The sequence below is a fragment of the Scylla paramamosain genome, chromosome 39, assembly GCF_035594125.1.
Source record: "Scylla paramamosain isolate STU-SP2022 chromosome 39, ASM3559412v1, whole genome shotgun sequence".
Classification (NCBI taxonomy): domain Eukaryota; kingdom Metazoa; phylum Arthropoda; class Malacostraca; order Decapoda; family Portunidae; genus Scylla; species Scylla paramamosain.
In genome coordinates this window covers 2,292,748-2,317,711 of record NC_087189.1, presented here as the reverse complement: position 1 = coordinate 2,317,711, position 24,964 = coordinate 2,292,748, and the positions used below count along the sequence as shown (strand labels likewise).

The 24,964-nt window shown below is 39.7% G+C and overlaps 3 protein-coding genes across 5 annotated transcripts in view; 1 reads left to right on the top strand and 2 right to left on the bottom strand.

Moving 5' to 3' along the window:
- The window catches only part of LOC135092031 (RNA-binding protein lark-like), an 8,438-nt gene extending 1,367 nt beyond the window's left edge, over positions 1-7,071 (bottom strand). The window contains exons 1-9 of one of the 2 annotated variants that reach the window (XM_063990177.1): positions 6,917-7,071; positions 4,069-4,966; positions 2,707-2,832; positions 2,034-2,273; positions 1,838-1,909; positions 1,409-1,672; positions 922-1,089; positions 288-623; positions 2-84 (exon numbers count right to left, since the gene is read on the bottom strand). In XM_063990177.1, the coding sequence (XP_063846247.1) occupies positions 2-84; positions 288-623; positions 922-1,089; positions 1,409-1,672; positions 1,838-1,909; positions 2,034-2,273; positions 2,707-2,832; positions 4,069-4,335 (1,556 nt within the window). In that variant the 5' untranslated portion in view covers positions 4,336-4,966; positions 6,917-7,071. The remainder of the gene's footprint in view (position 1; positions 85-287; positions 624-921; positions 1,090-1,408; positions 1,673-1,837; positions 1,910-2,033; positions 2,274-2,706; positions 2,833-4,068; positions 4,967-6,916) is intronic. The other variant, XM_063990178.1, reaches the window with a different exon arrangement.
- LOC135092035 (probable mitochondrial glutathione transporter SLC25A40) lies at positions 6,838-24,964 on the top strand. Of its 2 annotated transcripts, XM_063990181.1 has the most exons (9): positions 6,838-6,979; positions 12,794-12,936; positions 20,562-20,832; positions 21,692-21,879; positions 22,319-22,598; positions 22,770-22,868; positions 23,265-23,362; positions 23,519-23,597; positions 24,151-24,964. In XM_063990181.1, the coding sequence occupies exons 3-9, from the start codon at positions 20,763-20,765 to the stop codon at positions 24,363-24,365; spliced, it is 1,029 nt and encodes a 342-aa protein (XP_063846251.1). In that variant the 5' UTR covers positions 6,838-6,979; positions 12,794-12,936; positions 20,562-20,762; the 3' UTR covers positions 24,366-24,964. The 2 variants fall into 2 exon arrangements, with proteins under 2 accessions (XP_063846251.1, XP_063846252.1); XM_063990182.1 differs by lacking the exon at positions 6,838-6,979 and having other exon boundaries at positions 23,519-23,579.
- Positions 8,432-18,457, bottom strand: LOC135092032 (glycerophosphocholine cholinephosphodiesterase ENPP6-like). The gene is made up of 9 exons (XM_063990179.1): positions 18,296-18,457; positions 15,497-15,642; positions 13,877-14,057; positions 13,386-13,533; positions 12,767-12,904; positions 11,901-12,062; positions 10,892-11,024; positions 10,183-10,326; positions 8,432-9,752 (listed from the first exon to the last, which is right to left on the bottom strand). Exons 1-9 carry the CDS (start codon positions 18,391-18,393, stop codon positions 9,496-9,498), a joined length of 1,407 nt encoding a protein of 468 aa, XP_063846249.1. The 5' UTR covers positions 18,394-18,457; the 3' UTR covers positions 8,432-9,495.

Below are 24,964 nucleotides of genomic sequence, written 5' to 3'. Positions count from 1 at the left end.
CCGTGGCGGAGAGGGAGGCTGGGGAGGGCAGCCGTAGTCCAGGTTCGGAGGTGGCTGGTCTGGGTAGCGCTCGTAGTAATTCTCCTGGAATGTCAAAATTAAAACAATCCGTTGCAAAACTTGAGGATACACAGAAGGCACGTACCTCTGCCAACGCCTAAAGGGAACTCATTTAACACTAAAATTTCAATGAAATCCACTGATAACAATAGATATCTTCATGGCAGAATAACTAATGTGAATGAATACACAATCTTAAGTGTATAAAGTCCTTTGGCTCTACCTACCCTGTGTTCCTCGCCCCAGCCCCTGGCATGGTGAGGTGCTGGCAGGGGAAGGTAGGGGTCGTAGCGTCCCCTGTAGTAGCTTGGAGGGCGGCTGTACTGGGGCTCATACAAGGCAGCTGGGGGTGGGCAGGGATCTGGTGGGGGTGGCTCCCTGTAGTAGTTCTGGGGGTGGCTGGCAGGGGCCCTGTTGAACTGGGGCTCGGCAGGGGGCAGGGGAGAGGGTGAGTGCTGGAAGGGCTGACTGCGGGACTCCTGGACTGAGAGGGGTGACCCATGCAGTTCATATCCATCCAGTTCACGAATGGCCCTCTTGCCCTGACTTATGTTGTCCATGTGCTGTAGGAAGGAGGCAAGTTAGGCACGAAATGTTTGTACCACTGATGATGATGGATATCTGTTAAACTATTACTGAAAACATAAAAATTCCTTTAAAATCCCTAGTAACTTTCATAACAGCCTGGTGAATGACAACAATATGAAAACACCCCTCAAAATAAGTCGAATCCACTAAAATCATGAAAACATCCTTGAAAACATCAATGTTATGAAATACCCTTCATAATCACAATAATTTATACTGGAGCTTGTTCAAATTACACTAAGATAAGACCATGCAAAGAGCCATTCTGCTCACCACAAAAGCATAATTGCTGAGGATGTCCGCCTCTACCACATTGCCATAGGACTGGAAGAGGTTGCGCAGCTCCTGTGTTGTTGTGTGGGGGCTCACATTTCCCACAAAGATCTTTATCCTCTGTGGCCCGGATCTCCGTGTCCCTGTGGAGGCTGCTACCACCATGGGCTGCAAATAGATGGTAAAAGAATAGAATTGTGAATATTAATTTCGCCAAAATACCTTGCACATTGTAAAAGCCAAATAAAACAGATCAAGCAAGAGGACTGGGATCTGTCTCATCTCTAATTCATATTAAATTGAACACAGATTCTAAGCCTGGGGTGATGTGGAGTAGATGGACAACAGACAAGGCTGAATGAAAAGTGAGGAAGGTCTTTTTTATCATCATGGAATCACAGAAGCTGATAATAATCATTTCAACATCACAAACTCCTTCTCTGCCTGACTGTAACTCATCATCTCACCAATTCAACCAGCCACGTACCCTTCCGTGCAGAACGTAACCATTGAGAGCAGCAATGGCAGCTTCCCCATCAACACGAGACACCATGTGGACAAAGCCATAGGTCTTCACACCCCTTGCAGTAATGACGTCAGCCTCAGCAATGGTCCCATACTGCTCAAACAAGTTCCTGATGTCTGCACTGGTGGCGCAGTGACTCAAATTTCCCACAAAGATCTTGAAGTTGGAGCCTGATCCACTGCTGCCTCCACCACCACCGCCACCTCCATGTCTGTGCCTCTCAGGCTGTGAGATGGACAGAAGGAAAGTGAAATGCTTGTTTTGTAAGAGGAAACAGACATATGTGAAGGATGCAAGAAAACGAATACAATTAAGAAACTCCATGCAATGTCATTATTTTGAGGCAGAATCGAATATTATTTTGTATTATTACTAAGCTCATATTCTCACCTTGGAGTCTCTGTAGTGGGAGGAGTGATCATTAGACCGTCGGCCGCAGGTTGAGACAGCAACAATCAGTGGCTAGAAAAGACAAGCATCCAATGACAACCAGAATCATGTGACTGAGATTCATGTGACCATTGTTGTATCATGCAAGTTTTTATCTTGGCTATCATGCTGTCATTTGACTCTCTTTCACACACACCTTTCCATTCAGCATCCTGCCATTGAGAGCTGTGATGGCGCGCAGTCCCTCCTCCTCTCCTAACATGTGCACAAACCCGTAATTCTTCAGCACATCAGCCTCCACCACCACCCCGAAGTGTCCAAAGGCCTCGCGCAGGTCAGTTGGGCTGGTCAGGTCACTCAAGTTGCCAACAAAAATCTTGAAAGTCCCACCACTGTTCCCGCCATAACCTCCGCCACCGCTGCTGCTGCCTCCTCCCTGTGCGAGTGACCAAGCAGGAAGGGAGAAAAGAATAACAAAAGTTTAGTAAAGCAGAGGATCAATGAGACAGTTGCTGAAAGCATTCAGCTATCAATCTAAGGTCAATTAAAGTATTCTTTGGTAATTAGTCACCGAGTTAAATGCCAATTTCGTGTGCCATTGTTGTGAGTAGTAAAGAATGACACTGTTCTTTCTTTCACAACTTAAGAATCTTGAGGAGGAAAAACAAAATTCTACTGTGAGTTGCTCTGTCTGTTATGGACATTACTGGAGTCTCAGGATCTCCTAGGAGGTTGATTATTTAATGAACATCATGTAACAGGGATTATAGGAAGCAATTTAGATGACAGATTTTGAAATAGACAACTTATGCAGCCCAGTGTCAGCCATCGACTTATTGAAGGTCTGATTGAAAGGCTAAGGGACAGACCTCATAGATTTTAGTGTCCTCAAGGCCTGGTGTGGCTGACGTGGTGCAGGAGCTGTGTATCAACCCGCCTGGCCAAAGGGCATGTGTGGGGCCGGGCAGCTGCAGAGGCTGGAACCTCGTAAGGGTCTGCCGTCACACACCAAAATGTCAAACGCAATGGGAAAAAATGGGGAAATTAATTCATTCAGCCTTCACATGGCTGCTTTGTGCTTTTTACTTATATAATGAAAATATAGTTAGGGATTTTTAATGCTTAATGAAGATTCTGATTATCTCCATGACTGTGGGTGATGCTGTAATTTATTTGCTTGGTTTGTCCAGCCTTTCCTTTTTTTATTTATTTATTTTTTGTTTATCATTATTGTTTCTCCATTTGGTTATGTTACTAATTCATGCTTTTCTAAAAATTACTGATCTACTTTGGGTCTACAAATTCTTCATTCAGTTCATGCCGTTCATTGTGTTACAGTAAGTTTACAGTACTTTTAATTTTGTTTTGTTATGAATACGTTTGTTTTGTTACGAATATGTTCTTATTAATTGACCTTACTTGACTTTCTTTGCTTTCTGATTGTATTTCTTATTCTATATCCTAAACAAGAATCACAGACTATTTATACCACAACAATATGCAACACTTGGAAACATGCATAATGCACATTAAGTATAATACAATTCATGCAAACTTAACTAAAAAACTTAAGAAAAACACATTCTACAAATACATTACCTTCTGTATTAAGTGCAAATACAGTATGAAGTTTTTGACATCTATTGAAGAAAATACAACTACTACTAGTACTAATATGACTAACACACCAACATCCATGTACTGTATGCACTTTACACTACTACTACTACTACTACAGTTCCTACCACTACCAAGTAACAATTCATCTATCTACTATGTGTGTTTTACTATTACTACTACTACTACTACTACTACTACTACTACTACTACACCTTTTTCACTGCAAATTGACATCTGTTCATCTGAATTCAGCATAAAATGATTTCTATAGTCAGAAAACTTAACATATGGACAAGGTATGGTTAAGCATCTGGCAAACACAAGTGCACTGTGCCACATTTCTTCAAACATTTGTCCAATTGCTATTACTGTGACCCTAAATCAATGCACAGCTGACTATAGAAATTAGTTTATGCCAAATTCAAATGAACAAAAGTCGATTCACAGTGTAAAATGGCAAACTACTACTACTACTACTACTATTACTACTACTACTACTACTACTACTACTACTACTACTACCACTACTACCACTACTACTACTACTACCACCACAGAACACATCTAACACAGCACTACAAGCTCCCACAATTCCGAGTCCCTGTCATTACCTCACGCGTTGCCTCTAGTTCCTGTCGGGTGTCGCGGTAGAGCACCTCAAGGCGGTCGAGGCGCTCCTGCAGGTGAGCCTTGCGTCCCACCACCACCCCATTCTCCACCACTCCGATCTCCTTCACATCCATCAGCTCCCCATTGCGGGCGTTCACATCTATCAAGTTTCCGTTTATAGGCTTTATATTGATCAAGTTACCATTTACAGGGTTCAGGTCGATCAGGTTCCCATGTCTCCTTGGTAGGCCAAAGTCACTGCACTCCATTCTCTACTGTGTCTTTCTGCCGTTTTCTCTGATGTGTGCGTGTAACCAGTGCTCTTTTTTTTTTTTTTATTATTATTATTATTTTTTGTGTTTTTTTTTTTTCTCCCTTTTTTTCTTATGGGTGTGTTTATCCGTCCGTCTGTGCGTCGGTTGTAGGCCTGCTATAGAATCATGGTGGCTTGATGGAATGCGGGTTTGTTTTTGCTATGTATTTCAGCCAGTCTTCCGTTTAGTTACTGCTTCATTTTCTAAAGGAGTGCCTCTCTTTTTTCCTCTTCCTGGTTCTCCCTCTACACAATGCTGTCTTTATTACACCAATGTTGCTTCACTTCCACACTTACACTACTACTTAATTATTTATCTTGCTAATAGTAACACTTAAGTTCCTACAAATGCATTCACATCTAGTTTTGTTCTTTCTTTTTTTTGATGTTTCTAGTTTCCAGTTGTGGTGATGTTGTTCCTCTGATGGTGCCAAGTTGTGTTCCTTGTTTTCTGATTTACCACTGCAAGTTTTATGCTTTTGTCTTTTTATAATTTCTGAAAACTTGCCTCTTTTTCAGTGTCTGCAATTGTCTTCTTTTATTCCCAACGTTGTGTCCAGGTGGAATGATTCGAAATGAAATTTCCCCTAAAAAAGAAAATTTACAAAGGTAAGGATTAGAGTGAACTTTGAATAAGTTTTCCATACCTCTAAATGCATGAGAGTTGATACAAACCTACTAAAATTCCCTTGCCACAAGAATAAATGGTTAACAAGGCAGAGAGGGCCTCCACTGCTAATCAGATAATCACTTTTTTCCCTTATGAGGTTCAACGTTAACAAATGCATGACTAATACAAACACAAGACCCTTGCTTGCTATAAGCTATTAAATCTGTTCTTTTACAACACTAGCTATACCCGACAAGCATACGTAACACACGCTAACTCTTCTCACAGGTTGTCTTAGCACGGCAGTCACAAGCAGCTCGTACGGACCACAACAGATGCCTGGTAAGTGTAATGTATTGTTGCACTTTTCGGTCAATAACTTACACCTTCGTATCTAACACTGTCCTTTTCAGCCCAACCTTCAAATTTACCTATTATGAATTTAACTATAATAATCTTGTAATGTCTCAGGTCTTGAAACAGCAGCAGCCACAAAGAGTACCAGAGATTAAGCCCACAAGTGCCCTGAGTTTGTTTGGTGCTTGGAGTCCATGGAGTTGTATTCCATTTTGATTTCAATGAATGATGATAAAGTAACAACTCAGTAACTCTGGATATATAAGGTCTGAATGAAGTGTTACCAGACTGAATCTTGCTTCCTTCCAACACTTGGCACAGGCTCAAATTGCTGAGGAAACAAGCAGCCTACATTCTTTGCATGATCAACTAGCCAGTGTTGCTATGGAAGGAAGCTTCCTGCTATTATTAATGAGAAATAGGCCATTCTGTTCTGTTCTGACACCATTATATACATTTCAGAATTAATTTTACTTGTTATACTGTGTTAATCCATAATTTATGAAACTGCACATTCATTCATTACAATTAGTCAGTTTCAGGTTAGAAAATTATAAAATGGATTAAAAATAGGATAGAAAAACTGCAATCTTGTTACTGATAAAAAGGAAAGCCATGTAATCATATACAAGTAACTTATAATAACCCAGATAATTGCAGTTATATTAATGGCAAAAATTTCTTTTGAATATCATAAAATAAAGGAATAAAAACACAATTCAAAATCTATAAAGAACACTCCCCAATCTGAGTCCTTTACAATCCAAGCTGTTTACAATATTATCTACTTAAACACTTAAAAAACGGGGATGTATTGATAAATGCACCAATATAGAGACTATAGCAGCAGGTTTTAACACAAGGCAGTCACTCACACAAACAAGACCCAAAACTTAAGAAAAAAAAATAATAATAAAATGAAAATGTTAAAGAAATTATTCCTTCATCCAAATATCCACAGGTCGTGATGGATTTTGCGATAAAACACGGAAAGCAAAATACTAACACGTGAGAAACGGAAGGAAATATCATAAACACACGAGTGACCCAAAAAATTTCCTAGTTCCCAAGAAAAATCACGTTCACTAAGTACTACATTGATTCTGAACAAATATACGGACAAAACGTTATAAATTTGTGCGTTCGGAGATTAAAGGCTGAACACGGAGGTGAAACTAACAAAGAAACGAGACGAGGAACGATAAATTTCCCTCACAATTTGAGAAATTTCACAAAAAAATCGTCCTTCTATTATCAACTGCACTGATTTTGGACGAATTTGCGCACAAAACACGGAAATTCGAGTCCAAGGAGGCGAAAAAGTGGGCGTGGGCGTGGGAATAACAAGGAGACAAGAGAGGGGGGCGAGAAAAGTGAAAAATGGATAAATTTCTCCCAGAAGACTTGTGGAGGAAAACAAAATCGAGACGGCCACTATGGCGTCCTTCATTTTTCCTATTTTCCTCCATTTTCTCTGGTCAAAAACGGGAATTAGCCGCTGGGATAAGAGTCAAGTCATCCTCTGCACCTTCACGAGTCCTTAAAATAGTGGGAGACGGCCTAAAACCACCTTAAAATTGCAAAAATAGTCGAGGAAGTGTCACGCTCCGCCACCACCACCACCACCAACTTGGTAAACAAACACCCTTATTTTTGTTTTCTTTCATTATTCCTCTTTTATCTCTCCTTTCTTTGCCAATATTTGCGTGTTATTTTTCCCAAGGGTCGCATGGGAAAGTGTTGAGTGTGACGCATTTGTGTTAGGACTTTTAATGATGTAGGAAAGTGAAAGCCGAAATTATATGAAAATTTGTACCTCCCTTTTCTTATGGACTTTTTGGTGCGTCTTTTTGTCAGATAATTTTTTTACTATTTATTCATCAGTATTCCATGGATCAAATAAGGAATTGTAATGTATAACGCATATTCTACTTTCAAATGTCCGAAAGTGAAGCCGAATTCATATTAATAATTATTCATTTTCTTCTCAAATTATCGCCTTTGTCTTATGACCCTATGTATTGATTATTAATTTAAATACACAGGCGTAAGTTTTCATTTGGCAAGTCGTCTTAGTACTTGAGTATAGATTATCAGAGTTCGTTGTTAAGCCGAAATGGTTAGAATAATTAATTTCCAGATGCAAGCAGTCACTAAGTGGATCATCAATCACTCGCCGTGGCTGCAATGAACCGCACATCAATCCGGAAGCTACATTTAAATATTTTAAAGTAATTTGAAAGTCATATAAATAACTCGGAGCTTATAAATTACTTGTGAAATGCCATAAATAAGTGGTGCTATTTATTTTTATTTATTTATTTATTATTTATTTATTTTTTTACACCTGTGGATATACTGGGACAAGTAAACTAAGTAAACTATGCTAATATTACGCACTTTGTGAGTTTAGAATATGTTGTTACTGTTGCGGTGTTACTTGAGTGTAAAGGAAAAAAAGTGTCGGATCTTTTACTGATTAAACCTGCCAACATTCATCCACTGAGTTCCCTAAGCAACAACAGGCCTGCATCAAGCAATGATTAACAGTTTATTAATTTGAATGTGATCCAATACAACAAAAGTAAGATAACAATGTACTACACAAGAGCCGTAAATCACACACAGGAATCACTCATTGGCAAGCATACTGAATAATTATAGGCTCACAAGACGGCCGCACTCCAGCAGGGACCCGCATAACACAGATCATTTCACAAACTGCAGGAACAGAACACAACCTTTCACAGCACAGCTAACCTAAACAAAGAACAGGGAAACGTAAAAAATCTTGATTAAACATGGGCTAAACGGACAAAATAATCAGTTATAACAGTAAGACTAATAATTCTAAGTAATATACCTCGGTAGCCTATTACAATTTAATACTTACAGAGGAACCCAAACGCTCCACTATTATCAACAATCAGTACAAGAACGCTTTTAAAGATTTCATGCATTATTTCTGGTATTGCTAATTGTTTCGTATCGCAATGAAAAGATATTTAGTATTCATAAGTGATTTACTTCATTAGCATGGCTTGTAGTCGCAGGTGGAGGCTGGGGGATGAATGAATTAAACACGTGACATTCTGAAAGTTTATTAGCTTTTCAGTAATTTCTTTGATGGGAATCTTGTAGTGTTTTAATAACGTTTTTGGAAGCCCGGGAATGAGATAGGGGGATATATATAGTGTAGATAAGAAATAAGAAAAATGGTAAAGATAGAAGATAAAATAAGATAATTTCGACGGCAGGGAATAGGAAGACAGGATATGAAGATGGGAAGAGGAGAGGAAAATGAATTAAGAAAACAGGAAAAAGGCAAGACTGGAAGAAACGAATAGGGAGAATGGAGGTCTTTGAAAGGGGAAGACAGAAAGACAATGGAGGAAGAAGATACGAGAGAATAGGAAGAATAATATTTTTTTGAGTAGATAAGTAAGATGTGAGGAAGAAAAACAGGGAGGGAGGAAAAAAAACAAATATACTCATATAGGAAGAGTATTTTGGAGGCTTAGGATATGAGACAGGAAGAAGAAACACGTGTAGGCCTATCTTGGGTGGACGCTACAACCTATATCGATTTTTTCTTTGTACAACAGCTGACTGACTGCCCGACGCCGCCCCGACACACACACACACACACACACACACACACACACACACGAGGTAACAAAGATTTATAACTGTATCATATATAATGTTTTTTCTTCACATTTTTTTTAGCGTAACCATATTTACCTGTCTTTGTTTGTCTATCAGTCTGTCTATTTGTCAGGCTGATATTTGCCACTAGGATAACAGAAGGCAAAAAATCACACATTAATACATGAAAAACATCTGCGCCTCACCTCCACTACTTTCAAAAGACTCTAATTGAAATGACACGGGTTTCTAAGGATGTTTTTACGGTTCTAGTGACAGATTAAGAAGGTTTCTACATTACTAACAGGGAAAACACTGTCGAGAACCCAGCTAATCACCTCTGTGGCTTTGGAAAATAGCCGTGGTGAGAAAGCAAAGCATTTATGAATACGGGTGTCTCATTGTAAGAATAGAATCACAAAAAAGGTTTCATGTTCTTTTGTTCCTGTCCTTAAGTCGTTCATCAGACTGCTACTACTGTTTCGATCAGTAATGCACAAATTAGTGAGATAATTTAGAAAGCCTGACACAGAAGAAGAAGAAGAAGAAGACGAGAATAGCTGCAGCGGTGGTGAAAATGCTGACGGAAACCCCCTTGCTACTCCAGCCGTCGGTGTTGGGTGGAGGCGTGGCGAAGAAAGGCGCGATGTGTGCGGGCGTGCCGTTGTTGGCGTGGCAAGGCAGCAGGAGCGTGTGGCAGAGTAACCCATACACGTCCACTTGTTCCACAGGCCCTGCTTTCCTGCTCCTGGCGAAGGCTGAGAGAGAGAGAGAGGGGGGGGGGGGTGACTTGGAAAACACATTTTCGATAAGTTTATTTTATTGAATAACGTTTAATTATTCATTTATTTATCTCCTTACATAATCTGAAGCCAGACGCGTTTAATTCATTATGCCACGGAAATAAATACTTCTGTATGTTTCTTTACATTATACAACCAAAAGTCATATATTTAAATTAAGACTGTCATTAGATTATTAGTAGATATTTGTTTTAGAAAGTTACATTACACCTTCCTTCATATTATAGTTAAGTTCTCGAATGATAAGTAATATAGTGTAACGAAACCAAAGAACCTACAGTAGGAACTAAATGTTACTGTTATTTAGAATGCCCTGTGATCCCCTGCAGAGAGGTTAAGGTACAACTGTTTCTTCAAGTAGGCTGGGCTACACAGAGCTGCTTACCTGGCCCTGCCGCGTACAACACTCCCCTCATGTCCGGATGCTGCCCGTGTGTGTCGTCAAAACCGTGGTTGCCAAAGTACGATGATGCGTCAGTCGTCAGAACTTTAATACTTGGCGCCAGTTTATTAACATTCATTGTATACCCTGGGGGAAAAAAAGAACATTGATATTAAAAGTATTGAAGGCAAACCACAACAAATCAACATACGAGTATAGTTATAAAGACAATACACATTGTTTTTATTTGAACCTGCTTCCCTACAAAATGTTTTCCGCGCTTCCGGACGCTCAAGTGAACAAAACATTCTAGAAACATTCACATTTCCCGCACATCTTTGACCTCAAGAGTGTTTGTAGACGAGTATAGAAATAGCCTTGCATGGAACACTGCTTCGGTAACGCTTCTCAGATAATATTGTAGTCTTTTGCTTATTTGGGTCAGGTGATGATCGAGATTTGCACACGTGGCCTTGTTGTTGTGTTTGGGAAGGGATGCGCGTGATCTCTTAGCTAGAGTTGTTGTTGTTGTTGTTCTCCTTTATCTATTTCTTTGTTTCTTTGTTTATTTCTTCATCTCTCTCTTCTTCTGCACAAATCTTCTCTAGTTATTCCTCTTCCATTTCCTATTCTTTTTATTCTATCACACTAATTTAGCTTCATTTCAAAGCCATTTCCCCCGACACACACACACACACACACACACACACACCTTTCTCCGCGATCGCCACCACCTCCGGTATGAGTCTGTGGGCCCTGTAGTGGTAACGAGGCGGGACGCTTTCCTTCAGGAACGCCTTGACTTTGTGCTTCAACTCCGGGCAGGAATTCAGGCTCTCCACGACCTGTCCCCGTAAAATGAATAAATAAATAGGTAAATAGATAAACATATAAATGAAGTAATAATAATAAGATTAATCAACCAATCTTTTAGTCAATAGGTAAATTATAGTAAAATGAATAAATTGATAGAAAAAATAAATAAACAAATTAATTAGTAAATATAATTAAAATAAAAAAAATACCTTGTTAGTACAATAAGATAATATATTTCAAACTAGTTAACCTAACCAGAAAAAAAAGAGAAGAAAAAAAAATGAACAAACCTTTTCAATACTTATATAAAAAAAAAAAGTTAACCTAATAGTTTGTATCGATTGTAAATCCATTCATCACTCATCATCGCTCCGCACGTAGAATACTTCAGGCGGTATTTCACTGACTAATCTCTCAACCAAATTGCCATTCATGTAAGCCATTAGATCATGTTCGCCATCATCTCGGAGAAAAAAAAAATGTGGGAAATTCACGGGTATTTCTATACTAGAAAAATATTTCTCCATTTCTATCATTTAACTTACAAACAGATAATCTTACTAACTATATCTATCTGTGTATTATATGTTTAAACTAACAAATTGACTAAAACTAACTAACCAATCTGTCAGTCAATCAATCTATCTATCTATCTGCCTGTCTGTCTATCTGTCGAAGTAACTAATTAACTAACTGGCTAACTATCTATCTCTCCATCTGTCTATCTATTTATTTATCTATCTATCTACCTGCCTACCTACCTATCTCTCTATCTATCTATCTGTCTATCTATCTGTCTATCTGTCTGTGTATGTCTTTGTATCTCTAACTAAATAACTATCTGGGCAACCCAAAACTCAGTCTCTCACTTATTCACTCACGCCAAGCACAATCACACGACCCACCTGCTCGCCTCGGTCAGGTGCGGGGCGAAGGGTGAGGTAGCTGCCTTCATTCACTACCACCTGCACCTCGCTCTCCTGCAGACATTGGCCCACCTCCACCTCTTGCAGGCTGCCGTCGTTCACCTGCGTCATGCCATGGTCACTCACTACCACCACATTAGTCTGCGGTGCAAAGAGGAGGTGGACAAGTGTATGGGAGGTTTAGATAGACGTGCAGGATAAACATTTAGATCTTGCTCCATCTCCACTATTTTCAAAAGGCTCTAGTCGAAGGTACACGGGTTTTTAAGGGTGTTTTTATGGTTCTAGAGGCAGATTAACAAGATTTCTATGTTATTAATAGGAGAAACGCTCTTGAGAACCCGGCTGATCATCTCTGTAGCCCTTGAAAATAGTCGTGGTGAGAGAGCAAAACGTTTCTAAATACGGGGATTAGCTTGATGTTTTCTCCGTAGCTTATCTGCACTTAAGTCCGTAACATAAGAGGGATTGGTGTTAGATTACAGAGCTGCCTTACTTTCTCTCTTTTTTTTTTTTTTTTTTTTTGTGTGTGTGTGTGTGTGTGTGTGTGTGTGTGTGTGTGTGTGTGTGTGTGTGTGTGTGTGTGTGTGTCCTTAACTAAACTCCTTTATATGGAAAGAAAAAGACACAAAAAAGCAAGAGAAAAAGAGAAGAAAGCAATTTCTCTATTGTATCCATTATAAAGAATTAAACTCTTTCCTAAAAAAAAGAAAAATTTGTGGATATCTAAAAATAAAAAAAAGAAAGAAATAAAGAAAGAGAAAATTGTATTAAAATAAAAAACAGTCCATCTTTAAAAAAAAATTAGAAAAGGAAACAAAAGGAAAGTGACCAAAATCCTTTACTGTGTCCACCATTCCTGTTTCCTCCAGGCGGCGCCACAGTTGCTGCAGCGCCTGGTCCACGTCCCTCACTGCCGCAGCCACCTCGGGGGATAGCGGGCCCTTGTAGTGTCCCCTCGTGTCCACGCTGCCCTCGTACACCTGAGAGAAGAGCCCTGGTTGACGCAGGTGAGGTAAGTGTTATGTCTTTTCTTATCTCTTTTTTTTTCTTACCTTTTTCTTGATTAATGCAGGTGAGCTGAGTGCTATTTCGTCCAATCTCTCTCTCTCTCTCTCTCTCTCTCTCTCTCTCTCTCTCTCTCTCTCTCTCTCTCTCTCTCTCTCTCTCTCTCTCTCTCTCTCTCTCTCTCTCTCTCTCTCTCTCTCTCGACTATATATTCCGAAACACCTCCGCGCCGCACCTCCACTACTTCCAAAAGGCTTTAGTTGAAGCTACACGGGTTTTAAGTCATTTTTACAGTTCTAGCGACAGATAAACAACATTTTTACATTATGGACAGAAAAAAAACATTCGTGAGAATCAGACTGATCATCTCTGTGACCTTGAAAAATAGTCCTGGTGGGAGAGCAAAGCGTTAATACAGTCCTAAGTGCTTCCAAACATTTCGGAGTCTTATCTTACCATGACCAGCCTGTAGTCTTCCTCCTTTATCATATCCACGGCCTGGGACAGTCTCTTGGGCAGCCTGTGAGTGCTCCCTGTTGGGTCATACTCGAATCGCTCACAGTACCGGGGTAAGTCGCTTTCTGTTCGCCACTGCACGTCACACCTGTTATGGGTTAATTGCTTCACCTGCTTACCTGTTCGTTTCTTCACTTGATTTGTTTATAGAATGTGTATTTTCTTTCTTCTTAGCGTATTCATTGTTTGTTTATTATTATTCCAGTCTTTTACCGGTAGATGGATTAACCGGTCTACCTGTTTACCAGTTTATTCATCTAGTTTATTAAGCACTCTTGAGAACCTGACTAATAATCTTAGTATCCTTTGAAAATAGACGTGGTGGCAGAGCAAAGCGTTTTTCAATATAGGCCTTTATAGTGAAAGCATTTCATTTGATAGTGTCCTCAATGTAATCAGCAGAGGAAGACTAATTATCCCCGTTACGTCACCTGGACCACTGGAAGAGTGCGGTTTGCAGGCCGTGGTTGGTGGCAGTGGTCCAGATAGCCTCAGCGTCCCCCCACCACGTCGGGTCAGTCGTGGAGTTGGTGTCCATCAAATAAAACGTCTTGTTTCTCTCGGGGTCGTAAATTAAGTTCCCGATGATTCCATGGCGCTCTGGATACAAACCTGGAATGTCGCACTTAGCTGGAATATCGTACCTGCAATATCACACTTAGAAGGCTAGAATGTCGTACTCTTAGTGTTAGAATATCGTACCTGCAATATCACACTTAGAAGGTTAGAATGTCGTACTCTTAGTGTTAGAATATCGTACCTGCAATATCACACTTAGAAGGTTAGAATGTCGTACTCTTAGTGTTAGAATATCGTACCTGCAGTATCACATTTAGAAGGTTAGAATGTCATGCTAAGAACGGTAGAATGTCGTATATACATGAACGTCCGCACCTAGGTTTTTAAAATATTGCACCAGGAATATGTTTACCTTGATTGTTTCCCTGTCACTCCTAGTACAAGTATGAAGATAGCAAGAACAGTATTTTCAAACGCTTAATTTTCTCAAAGTACTTTTTCTCTACGGCCACAGACATGATTAGTCAAGTTCTCATGAGTGTTTTTTTATTTATTTATTCTTTTTCTATTAATAATACAGAAGTCTTGTTGAACTTTGTAAGACGTAAATAATTCTTACATGGACTATTTATAAAGACCACAAGGGTGATTAGTCATGTTTTTATAGTTTTTTTTTTTTAGTGATAAGATAAAGTGTTTGCCGACATCCCCTCTTGAAAATCCCATTAACTAATAAACATGCAACGTCGAGACGGGACGGGGAGATGACAAGGAAAGTTATGCTGAAATAGCGTGGAAGGAGAAAACTAATTGAGATAAGTGAAGACTGAGAGGCTCCTGATGAGAATGATATTGATGAAAATGAAGATAGTTTATTTGCGCAAGAGGGGACATGGCCAAGAATTACAAGACAGCAGAAAAAAAAAGGACTTACAGAAGTTGTTAGTCCCTATAAGGATATCCAAAATTAGGGAAGTCCTGAACCCTCCCTCTTGAAAGAGTTCGAGTCATAAATAAGGGGAAATACAGAAGAAGGCAGCGAGTTCCAGAGTGTACCAGTAAATGGGATGGAAGATTGAGAAGTCTGACTAACTCTTGCATTAGAGAGGTGGACAGAATAGTGATGAAAGACTGAGAAGTCTGACTAACTCTTGCATTAGAGAGGTGGACAGAATAGTGATGAAGGATTGAGAAGTCTGACTAACTCTTGCATTAGAGAGGTGGACAGAATAGTGATGAAGGATTGAGAAGCCTGGCTAACTCTTGCATTAGAGAAACGGACAGAATAATGATGAAAGATTGAGAATACTGGTTAACTCTTGTATTAGAGAGGAGGACAGAATAATGATGAATGACTGAGAAGACTGGCTAACTTGTACTTTAGAGAGGTGGACAGAATAGGGGTGAGAGAAAGTAGAAAATCTTATACAGCGAGGCCGTGGGAGGAGAGGAGACATGTCGTTAGCAATTAGGAGAGTAGTTAACGTGAAAATAGCGGTAGAAAATAGCAAGAGGTGACAATAATGGCTTACCAGTAGCAATAGTGTGCCAGTTTGGATAGGAAAGTGAGGGATAAACTGGACGCAGGTACTCAGCCCTGGTGCCTGCCGTCTGGAAGTGCTGGAACCCTGGAAGCTGTGTCCCCGCGCCGTGCACCACAGTGTAGTCCCACCGAAACCTGTAGACACCCACGCATCATTATCATCACCATTGTCATCACCATTATGAACCTGACGAGGGAAAACAATAATGATAACAACTATATTTACTACCAAAGATTTATTTATTTATTTTATTTTTATTTATTTATCTTTTTTTTTATTTTATTTTGCTTTTCTTGTGTTGTTGTTGTTGTTGTTGTTGTTGTTGTTGGCGCCTTATTTTTAAATCAATCAAAATCTTTTTTCTTTTCTCCTTCTCCTTCTTCTTCTTCTTCTTCTTCTTCTTCTTCTTCTTCTTCTTCTTCTTCTTCTTCTTCTTCTTCTTCTTCTTCTTCTTTTTCTCGTCCTCCTCCTCCTCCTCCTCCCTGAAGTCCTAATAGCATTTAGTTTTAGAGTAAGAATTCCAACTTTTGCCAAGCCCTGCCCTGCCCCTCACTTATTACACAACCCTTGTCTGTTTATCGCTGCTGGGGAGGCTTGCTGGGTGGGAATGATTAGTAAAATATAGCATCTGTGATGATTGCTGTTACCACGCATCCTAACCAAAACAAACATACCATAGTGCTTAATGTAAAATGTTTAAGGATTATATTCTGAAACACTTCCGCGCCGCATCTTCACTACATTCAAAAGGCTCTAGTTGAAGTTACACGGGTTTCCAAGGATGTTTTTTTACAGTTCTAGTGGCAGATAAACAAAATTTCTACATTAACATGAAAAAAAAAAACACTTGACAACCCGGCTAATCATCACTGTGGCCTTTGAAAATAGTCATGGTGAGAGAGCAGAGCGTTACTGAATACAGGTCTTAAGTCCTTCCATACATTTTATCCCGACTATTTTGAATACAAGCTTGTGGAAGTTATTGGTGGTTTTCAAGGTGATTTTTTTTATGATTATAGTGATAGTTTAACAAATATTCTGCAGAATTGTTAAGAGAAACACGCATGAGAACCCGACTAATCATCACTGACCTTTGACATTATTAGAGCACAAAGCCAAGTAAAGGTTAGGGAAAATAAGAATGATGTTCCAATTCTCAGATAAAGGCTATTCATAAACGCTTTGTTCTCTCACCACGACGATTTTCAAAGGCCGCAGAGATGACTAGCAGTGTTCTCAAGAGCGCTTTTCCTGTTAATGATGTAGAACTGTTGTTAATCTGTCAAAAGAACCACGAAAACACACTTAAAAACCCGTGTCACTTGAACTAAAGTCTTCTGAAAGCAGTGGATGTGCGGCCAGAAGTGTCTCAGAATATGGGACATGATGGAGGCGAAGACAGCTGCAATTAGAGGAAACTTGGAGTATAGAGGAATTGCATGACCCTGAATATAAGGAAACATGTGAGGGAGCTGGAAAGAATAGAGAGAGTAGTAGCTGAGATGGTGAAAGTGATAGATGATTATTGTGGTAGAAGATTAAGAGAAATTGAACAGTCAGTACTTAAAGAGAGAAGATAATGAAATATATTTACCAAGATAGTAACAATTAAATGACGAAAGACTTAAAGAAATGGGACACCCAGCACTTGAAGAGAGAAGATAATGAGACACACTTGCTAAAATTATGACAGAATCGAGTTCACTTATGACGAAAAATTAAAAAAAACGGGACTACCAGCACTTTAAAAGAGAAGAGAATGAGGAAACATACCTACTGAGATTGTGACAGACTTAAATGACCTCACATACGAAGGAGGATTAGAATGAATCAGACTCATTACTTGAAGAGAATGAGGAGACACGCAGACTGGTGAAAGATCGGGAAATTTTGACCCGTGAAGGCAGATGAAATGGAATTGGACTGTCAGCATTTAGAAAGAGAAGAGAGTGAAGAGTCATGCTTAGAAAGTAAGGTGAATTTCATGCATTACCAATCAGTGAAAAAGTGAAAGTGCAAAGGAGAGCGTAGTGATATCGATGTGATATTGCTAGAGGACGAAAGACCTGTTGTACACTCCTTGTGCATAAGTAAGCGTCTTGAGTAGCTTGGAAGACGATGTGTAGTGCAAGCTTTGGGGATTTTCAAGATTTTCAAGTGTTTTCATGATCCCAGTGAGAGTCAACATCACACACACACACACACACACACACACACACACACACACACACACACACACACACACACACACACACACACACACACACACATGAGAGCCAGACTAATTATCTCTGTGGCCTTTCAAAACAGCCTTATGAGCGTTTCAGGGTATAGGTTTAAGTGACACAAAGCGCCACAAAGGAACACAAAGGAAGGAGAGTTTCAAATTACTTCTTTTTGTATTTTTGTTCATTTCTTTTGCCAGCTCTCTTTTGGGACTGCTTTTAAAAGGCCTTAGTTGAGGTGACATGGTTTTTTTTATTGGTGTCTTCATGGTTCCTTTGAGAGATTAACATTTCTTTGTTAAACTGTCATTAGAACCATGAACACCACACTGAAAACCGCTGTTAACTTCCACTAGCTTGTCTTTTATTGGGATTGCTTGTTCTTTTGTTCATTTTTTCATTATTTTTTTTTTTGTCATCTTTTTCCCTTTGGTCAGACTGTGGACTTAAAGAGATAAGAAAAAAAAATAAATAAAATAAATAAATAAATAAAATCCTTACCATACCTCTAATAAAAGAAAATAAATAAATAAATAGATAAATAAAAATAAATACAACTCACCCGTCCACAAGAATCACAATTAGACTATTCTCCTTGGTGGCTTGTGAAAGCTGCACCGCCATCACCACCGCCATCACTATCACCACTACCCTTGACATGCTGGGAAGATCTGGCGAGGACTTAACAGATCGCTAACTGACTGAGTGGCTAGTGGTGGTGGTGGTGGTGGTGATAAATTAAAGGAAGGTTAGAAGGGGAGGAGATGGGAGATAATATGGTACTTCTCTTGAGATTGTGATGAGAAAGAGATAGTCTTAAGATTATGAGAATAACGAGTACCAGAAGATCGAAAAGTAAGCTTACGATTGTGAAGATAAAATATATGTACGTATTTATCAGACTTGGCAATGACTTGAGCTATTGAAAAATTGTGAGAAGAGGTGCTGGTTCAAAGATTGTGAGGAAAAAAAAGATGCAAGAACTAAGACTGTGAGGAGAAAAGATGCAAGAATTAAGACTGTGAGGAGAAAAAGATGCAAAAGCTGAGACTGTGAGGAGAAAAAGGCAGTATTAAGATTGTGAAGAGAAAAGGTACCAGAAATTGATGAGTTACTGAAAGACTGCGGGAGGAGATGCTGGCGTTGAGATTGTGAGGAAAAAGGAAGCGCTCTCTCTCTCTCTCTCTCTCTATCTCTGAAGGACATGCTATCACTGTGAGTGCATGTGCTTACAAATAAAACTAATAATAAAATAAATCAACATAATACATGGAGCCAGTATCAAGCTGAGAGGGGGAGTGGGGCAGGCAATGTGCAGCGAGGCATACACTACATTAGATACGTGATGATTAGATCGTGATGTTGAGACTGAAAGAGAACTGTACGGTATAAATAGCTTACTGAACAACGTAGCTTTCTTTTTATAATGTTGTGTTACCTAAGGTTGGGTATTACTTTCGTTAAGGTGTTTAGGTCTTATTTTTTTTTTTTTTTTATTAAGGGTAAATCTTGATAGCTACATACAGTAAAATCCCTCTTATCCGGCATCAACGGGACCGCCGACATGCCGGATACTTGAATATTGCCGGATACTTGAATAGAAGTGAAATTATGTCCACAATCACCACCCTACACTCACGCATCTTACCATAACAAAGATCAGCTGATCTTAATCAGCAGCTGATCTGATCAGCTGCTTAAGTATAAGCACAACACACTTCCTCTTTTCTACAACTTTAGGCATGATGAAGGCGTCAGGCGATAAACAGTGCACACGCGGGACTGAGTCACTGAGTAAACACAGTGCAGTGGGCCACGGGTGGCGCGAAGCAGTGCGCTCTGGTGGCGAGGGGACAAAGTATGCCTCGCGCGGGAATTTTAATCGATTTTATGAGTACACATTGATTTTTTATTGATTTTAAGGCTCGGGGAAAAATGTGCCGGATACTTGAAGCTGCCGGATACTCGAATGCCGGATGAGAGGGATTTTACTTTACTTTTTACATCCTTCCGTGCATTAGTGTACATAGCAAACACGAAAACCTAGTTAGTAATATGAAACTAACCCCTTAAAATCCGGGCACCCTCCTGGAACTTATTAAAATATTGTATCGTAAGGCAGTACTGCATGGAACTAGAGACTTTTGAACCGAGGATGTTACTAAACACATTCCTTAACCCATCGTTTGAATTACATAAAGACCAAGTAAGAACACAAAAACGCTGCCGGATTCGGGGAAAACACGCAGTACAAGATTTAACTTCAAAACTAGTACGTACCTCACCCCAGAGTGCAATATCGATGTTAGATTATTTATTAACATTCACATGCTAGACTTTTATACTATTATTTATATAAGAATAATAGCCAGTAACTACATAGACACGAATAATATGTACACTATTTAACCTCACCTTACCAATGATACCGGTAATAGATTCACTGTTAACTTGCGTACAGTAAACATGCATGCTGTACACTAGTGGTTTTGTAGTTACTGGTTATTCTTGTATTAAAAACAGTATATTGGAACAATCACGAGTACAACAATATGGACTTTCCGTACGATACAAATAATAAATTAACTAGTAACTTACCTAAAATAACACGATATAGTAGTGTTATCTTATTTATTGATTTATTTATTGTGATTATTGACTGTTCTGTTATAAAATAACATCATATTTGAACGCTCGCAAGTACAACAACACGGAGATAGCGTACGATACAGATAATAAATTGACCATGAAATATACCAAGCTAATATACTAACATTATTTCTTATTTACTTATCTATATATTTTATGCGTTTTTTGGTTGCTATTAGAACCCTCACAAGTACAAGAACAAAGCCGCAGCGTACGATACCACCACCACCCCCAGCCGGCACGTCGGTCTCGGTCTGGACAGATGTAAACAGACAAGACATTGCGTAAAAGGAAGGGAAACACGCGGAGAGGAAATGGTAACTCTCTCCCCTTGAAGCTTGAGAAGGACGTGCAGGAGGAGGACACAGCGAGCCACAGCCATGACGGAGGTCCAGCCAGTGCAGCAGATGGTGTCCTCCTGTTCTGGAGCGATAATAACTTCGGTATTCAGTGAGTATAGGGTTAAAAGGGACGTCTGTTGCTATGGGGTGAAGAGAGGGAAAGGGTTTTGCTTGCGTGTAATTGTGACATGGCACCTTTTTTATTTTTTTTTTGCCGGGATTATGGGAGTAACAGCTGTGCATTGAGTTACAGGCATTTATTATTTCCGAGCAGTTCAGATGTAGTTTTTCAGGTCATGATCAACGCTATGAAGGGGTCGGCAGTGAAATTATGTAATGAATCTAAACCTAACTTAACCCAGCCATCGCATTAAAACGCTTATGTCAGTATTACTTTGTGTGAGTGTGTCTGTGTATTAGCAGTGCGTTGTCATGCCCCGTTTGATATTTATTTTTATGGTTTTATTGGTGGTGTTTGTTGGGAGCTTTGGTTTTTGGTTTTATATTTATTTTTTTCGTGTCTGATGTGTTTCTCTCTCTCTCTCTCTCTCTCTCTCTCTCTCTCTCTCTCTCTCTCTCTCTCTCTCTCTCTCTCTCTCTCTCGGTGTTCGCCTTTTCCCATCTTAGTTCAATTTTTTTGTTTAATGTTTTTCCTCATCTCAGTGTTTGCATGACTCCCTTTCCTCACTCTCAGTCATTTCCCGTTAGGTGTTCAGTACGTAGCATTTGAGGAATTGTTACATAGCAACTCAGAGACAGTGCATGCAAGTCAGGAGTGAGTACGTGGCTGTCTAAGGAAAGGTTTTCCATCCTGTCATGAAAGAAATAAAAGCAAGATTTTTTTCCAGAGCAACTTAATATATATCAGAAAATGTGTTCCATTCCATCAACAAGAAAGATGCAGTTTAATGAAGATTTATTAGTGTTTTTTTTTTTTTTTTTTTATCCATTACTGCGTTTTCTTCCAGTGACTCCCTTTGACGTCGTTAAGGTTCGCCTACAAGCCCAGCAGAGAGCCGAGCTAGCCCAGAAATGTTTTCTATACTGCAACGGTCTGATGGACCACATCTGCAAGTGTGCCGAGACGCTCTGCACCCACACACATGAAGGGCCGTGGTACAATCGCCCCGTGCCAGTGCAACTCAACGGAACACTGGTAAATACTTGGGGAACACTACTGTTGTCTCCTTTGCAAGACTTGGCATGATGTAAAATTGTATTCAGGATTAAAATGGTTTATTTTTTCATCTTATTCTTATTTGTTAGGTTAGGTATGAAATTGTTTTCTGAATTAATGCATGTTATATTTTCATCACATTCTTAAGATGCATTTACACAAAGCTTACTTAGATTTTTTATTCCAGTGTCATATGAAGGCTTGTATTCTAAATGAGCAGGGCTATTTCAAAGGACATGTGATTAGTTAAGTTCTTCTGAGTGTCTTCCTCTGTGAATTTGCAGAATCCTTGTTAAATTATCATCAGAATTATAAAAACACTCCTGAAAACCCCATGCACTCAAAACCACAGGCTGTTAAAAACAACTGAGATAAGATGCTGAGACACGATACTGATCAAACCTCAAATAATTTCCAGGATGCATTTGTAAAGATTTCCCAGCAAGAAGGCGTTCAGTCCCTATGGTCGGGCCTCTCCCCGACACTGGTGGTGGCTGTGCCCAACACTGTCATCTATTTCACAACCTATGAGCAGCTGCGTTCCCTCTTTCATCGTGTCATGCTGCCGGAGGGCTCTGAGCCATCCTCCCTCATTGGTGGCATGGCGGGCGGCCTGGCCAGGGTGTGGTCGGTGACGGTGGTATCTCCCTTTGAACTGGTGCGGACTAAGATGCAGGCGGCTCAGATGACTTACAGAGGTGAGTGCTGGAGGTAGTGGTGCAGTGCTATAAACATATGATATTCACAAGTTTGTGTTCTGTAACTGCAGTGATTGTTGAGACCTCTTGATGAATGACAGTTTTTGCTTTTAGTGTGTCAAGATATACAGTTGGTATTTAGCAACACACAGTCACACTCCTCCCTTACAGAATTGGCAGTAGTGTTAAGGAATCAGGTGAGCAGCTCAGGTGTGCGCAGTCTTTGGCGTGGGTGGGTCCCCACTGTCCTCAGAGATGTCCCCTTCTCAGGTATTGTAACCTGCTTCATATTTTTACAGATACTGATAAGGTTAAGTTTATTGCATATCCATGTAGTTTTAAGTTCCTTCTATATTTAAGTGTCAGAGAACTGTATGAGTACCATCCTTGATCTAACATTTTTTCTCTCATTCTCAGAGTAATTAAGTGTAGACCTCTGCTTTACTTACAAAAAATTACTCCATTTAACCTTCTTACCAGAAGTAAACCATATTTTCCAAGTACTTACCCAAAAAAGACAGATTAGTGGATAAAGTAGTTGGTTTTATGATTTTTTGTTGTTTTTTTTCAGGGAGAGATTGATTGATTTATGTATTCAAGGTGTCACAGGTCATACAGTGCTGTGCTGGGGAGAAAAAACTTATCCCATGTAATTCCTGTTTGCAGTGTTGTACTGGCTAAGTTATGAGAAGCAGAAAATCCTCATGAACCAGCAGTGTCCGTCCTTCCAGTTCACTCTTGTTGCTGGTGCCGTGTCTGGCGGGGTGAGCACACATACCTTTATTCACCTCACCTGTCCATCTATCTGCTCATATTTCACTTCAGTACATTATTTCCTTTCGTAATTCCGTACTGATTATTCCTTGATTTTTCCAGCTTTTGCATATATTATAAATTTTACTCTATTTTGGTTTCCCCAGATTGCTGGCACCCTCACTCTCCCTCTAGATGTGATCAAGACGCACAGACAGATTGAAATTGGTGAGGAGATGTTTTCAGGTTAGAGTCATAATGTGTGGTATGTGGCGGTGCATGGTGGTTACTGTTTGTCGGACACTGGTGGTGGTACTGCTGTTGTGGTGGTAATGGTATTGGGAGTTGTCTTGGGTGTGTGGTGGTTTTGTGGTTGCGTTTCTGTTACTGTGGTTGTAGTGGTTGAAGGAAAAGGCTTAAAAGATCACAAGTGATGGAGTAAAGAGTGATGACACATTCAGTTAAGTGTAGATTATAGTAAAAGAAATATAAGCATGTATTAGACTGTATAGGGCTTGAGTGTGTTAGACATTGTAATTTTAATCTGTAATAGGATATGAAGGAGTGAAGGCAGAATGATTAGAGTGAAGATGTGGACAGAAAAGGAATGTGAATGTATCAGGTGGATAGAATTGTGGTGTGTTTTAGATATAGCAAGTTCAATCTGTAATTGGATAAAAGTGAAGACAAATTGACGAGTGTGGATTAGGTAGAAAGAATAGGAAGCAGTATTTTAGCATAGCAGGTCCTGTATAATAGGGAACAATTTAGTGATAAGTGTTTTATTCTTCCCCTCCAGAAGTAGAACGTGCTAGGAGTTCCAGATCAACATGGGGGATGCTGGAGTACATCTACCAGCAGCAGGGAGTGCGTGGCCTGTTCTCCGGTCTTGTGCCCCGCCTGGCTAAGGTCATGCCTGCCTGCGCCATAATGATCTCCACCTATGAGTATGCCAAGAAGTTCTTCCGCAATAGGAGGCAGCTCATGGCGGAGAAGGGCGCCTCTGCTTCGTAGGGGAAGCGTCACAAGAATGAGATGTGTCTTATTGCTGAAGGGGGAATGTAGGGGTTGGATTTTGTACCAGAGGGAAGTTGCAGTGCTGTGGTTAGTAATATAAGGACTGAAATTGTATGTAAATATGTGCAAGATTTATCATAGTTTTATATGATAATGTTATTTAATTAGCTCAAATATATTTCCATAAAATATTACATTTAATCTAGTCCATCTGTATTGGTGAAGTTGATGCCACAACTCTGCTACACTGGCAGTGTTTGGGAGGGTTGTGCTGGAGCCTCTGTGGTGACAGCAAGGCCAGTGAATTATCCTCAGAATGTTTCAGACGTTTATCAAAGACACTGCTTCATGTTGTGATTGCTACCTTGCTATGTAAGCTCTGTGTATCTGTTGACCAGTCACAAATTTTTCTTGTTTATTTTTTTCACGTGTTTGGTGTTGAGAACATCAACACTGTTGTGCTTCTTATGCTGTCTTTATAAGTGATGTGGCCTTCAGTGTTGGCCAGATGTGGCAATACTGTACCTCATTATACTCAAAAATTACAAATGTTTATCTTATTCCAAAGTTAAAAAAAATATATATACAATGAGGAA

Excerpts from the sequence above, each read along its gene's own strand:
- LOC135092032 (XM_063990179.1), bottom strand. The coding sequence starts at position 18,393 with ATGTCAAGGGTAGTGGTGATAGTGATGGCGGTGGTGATGGCGGTGCAG. Across the intron at positions 14,058-15,496 it reads CTGGCACACTATTGCTACTG|GTTTGTATCCAGAGCGCCAT; the intron begins GTAAGCCATTAT and ends GCGACATTCCAG. Across the intron at positions 9,753-10,182 it reads GTTGTACGCGGCAGGGCCAG|CCTTCGCCAGGAGCAGGAAA; the intron begins GTAAGCAGCTCT and ends TCTCTCTCTCAG.
- LOC135092035 (XM_063990181.1), top strand. The coding sequence starts at position 20,763 with ATGACGGAGGTCCAGCCAGTGCAGCAGATGGTGTCCTCCTGTTCTGGA. Across the intron at positions 22,599-22,769 it reads GGCTCAGATGACTTACAGAG|AATTGGCAGTAGTGTTAAGG; the intron begins GTGAGTGCTGGA and ends CCTCCCTTACAG. Across the intron at positions 23,363-23,518 it reads CTGGTGCCGTGTCTGGCGGG|ATTGCTGGCACCCTCACTCT; the intron begins GTGAGCACACAT and ends TGGTTTCCCCAG.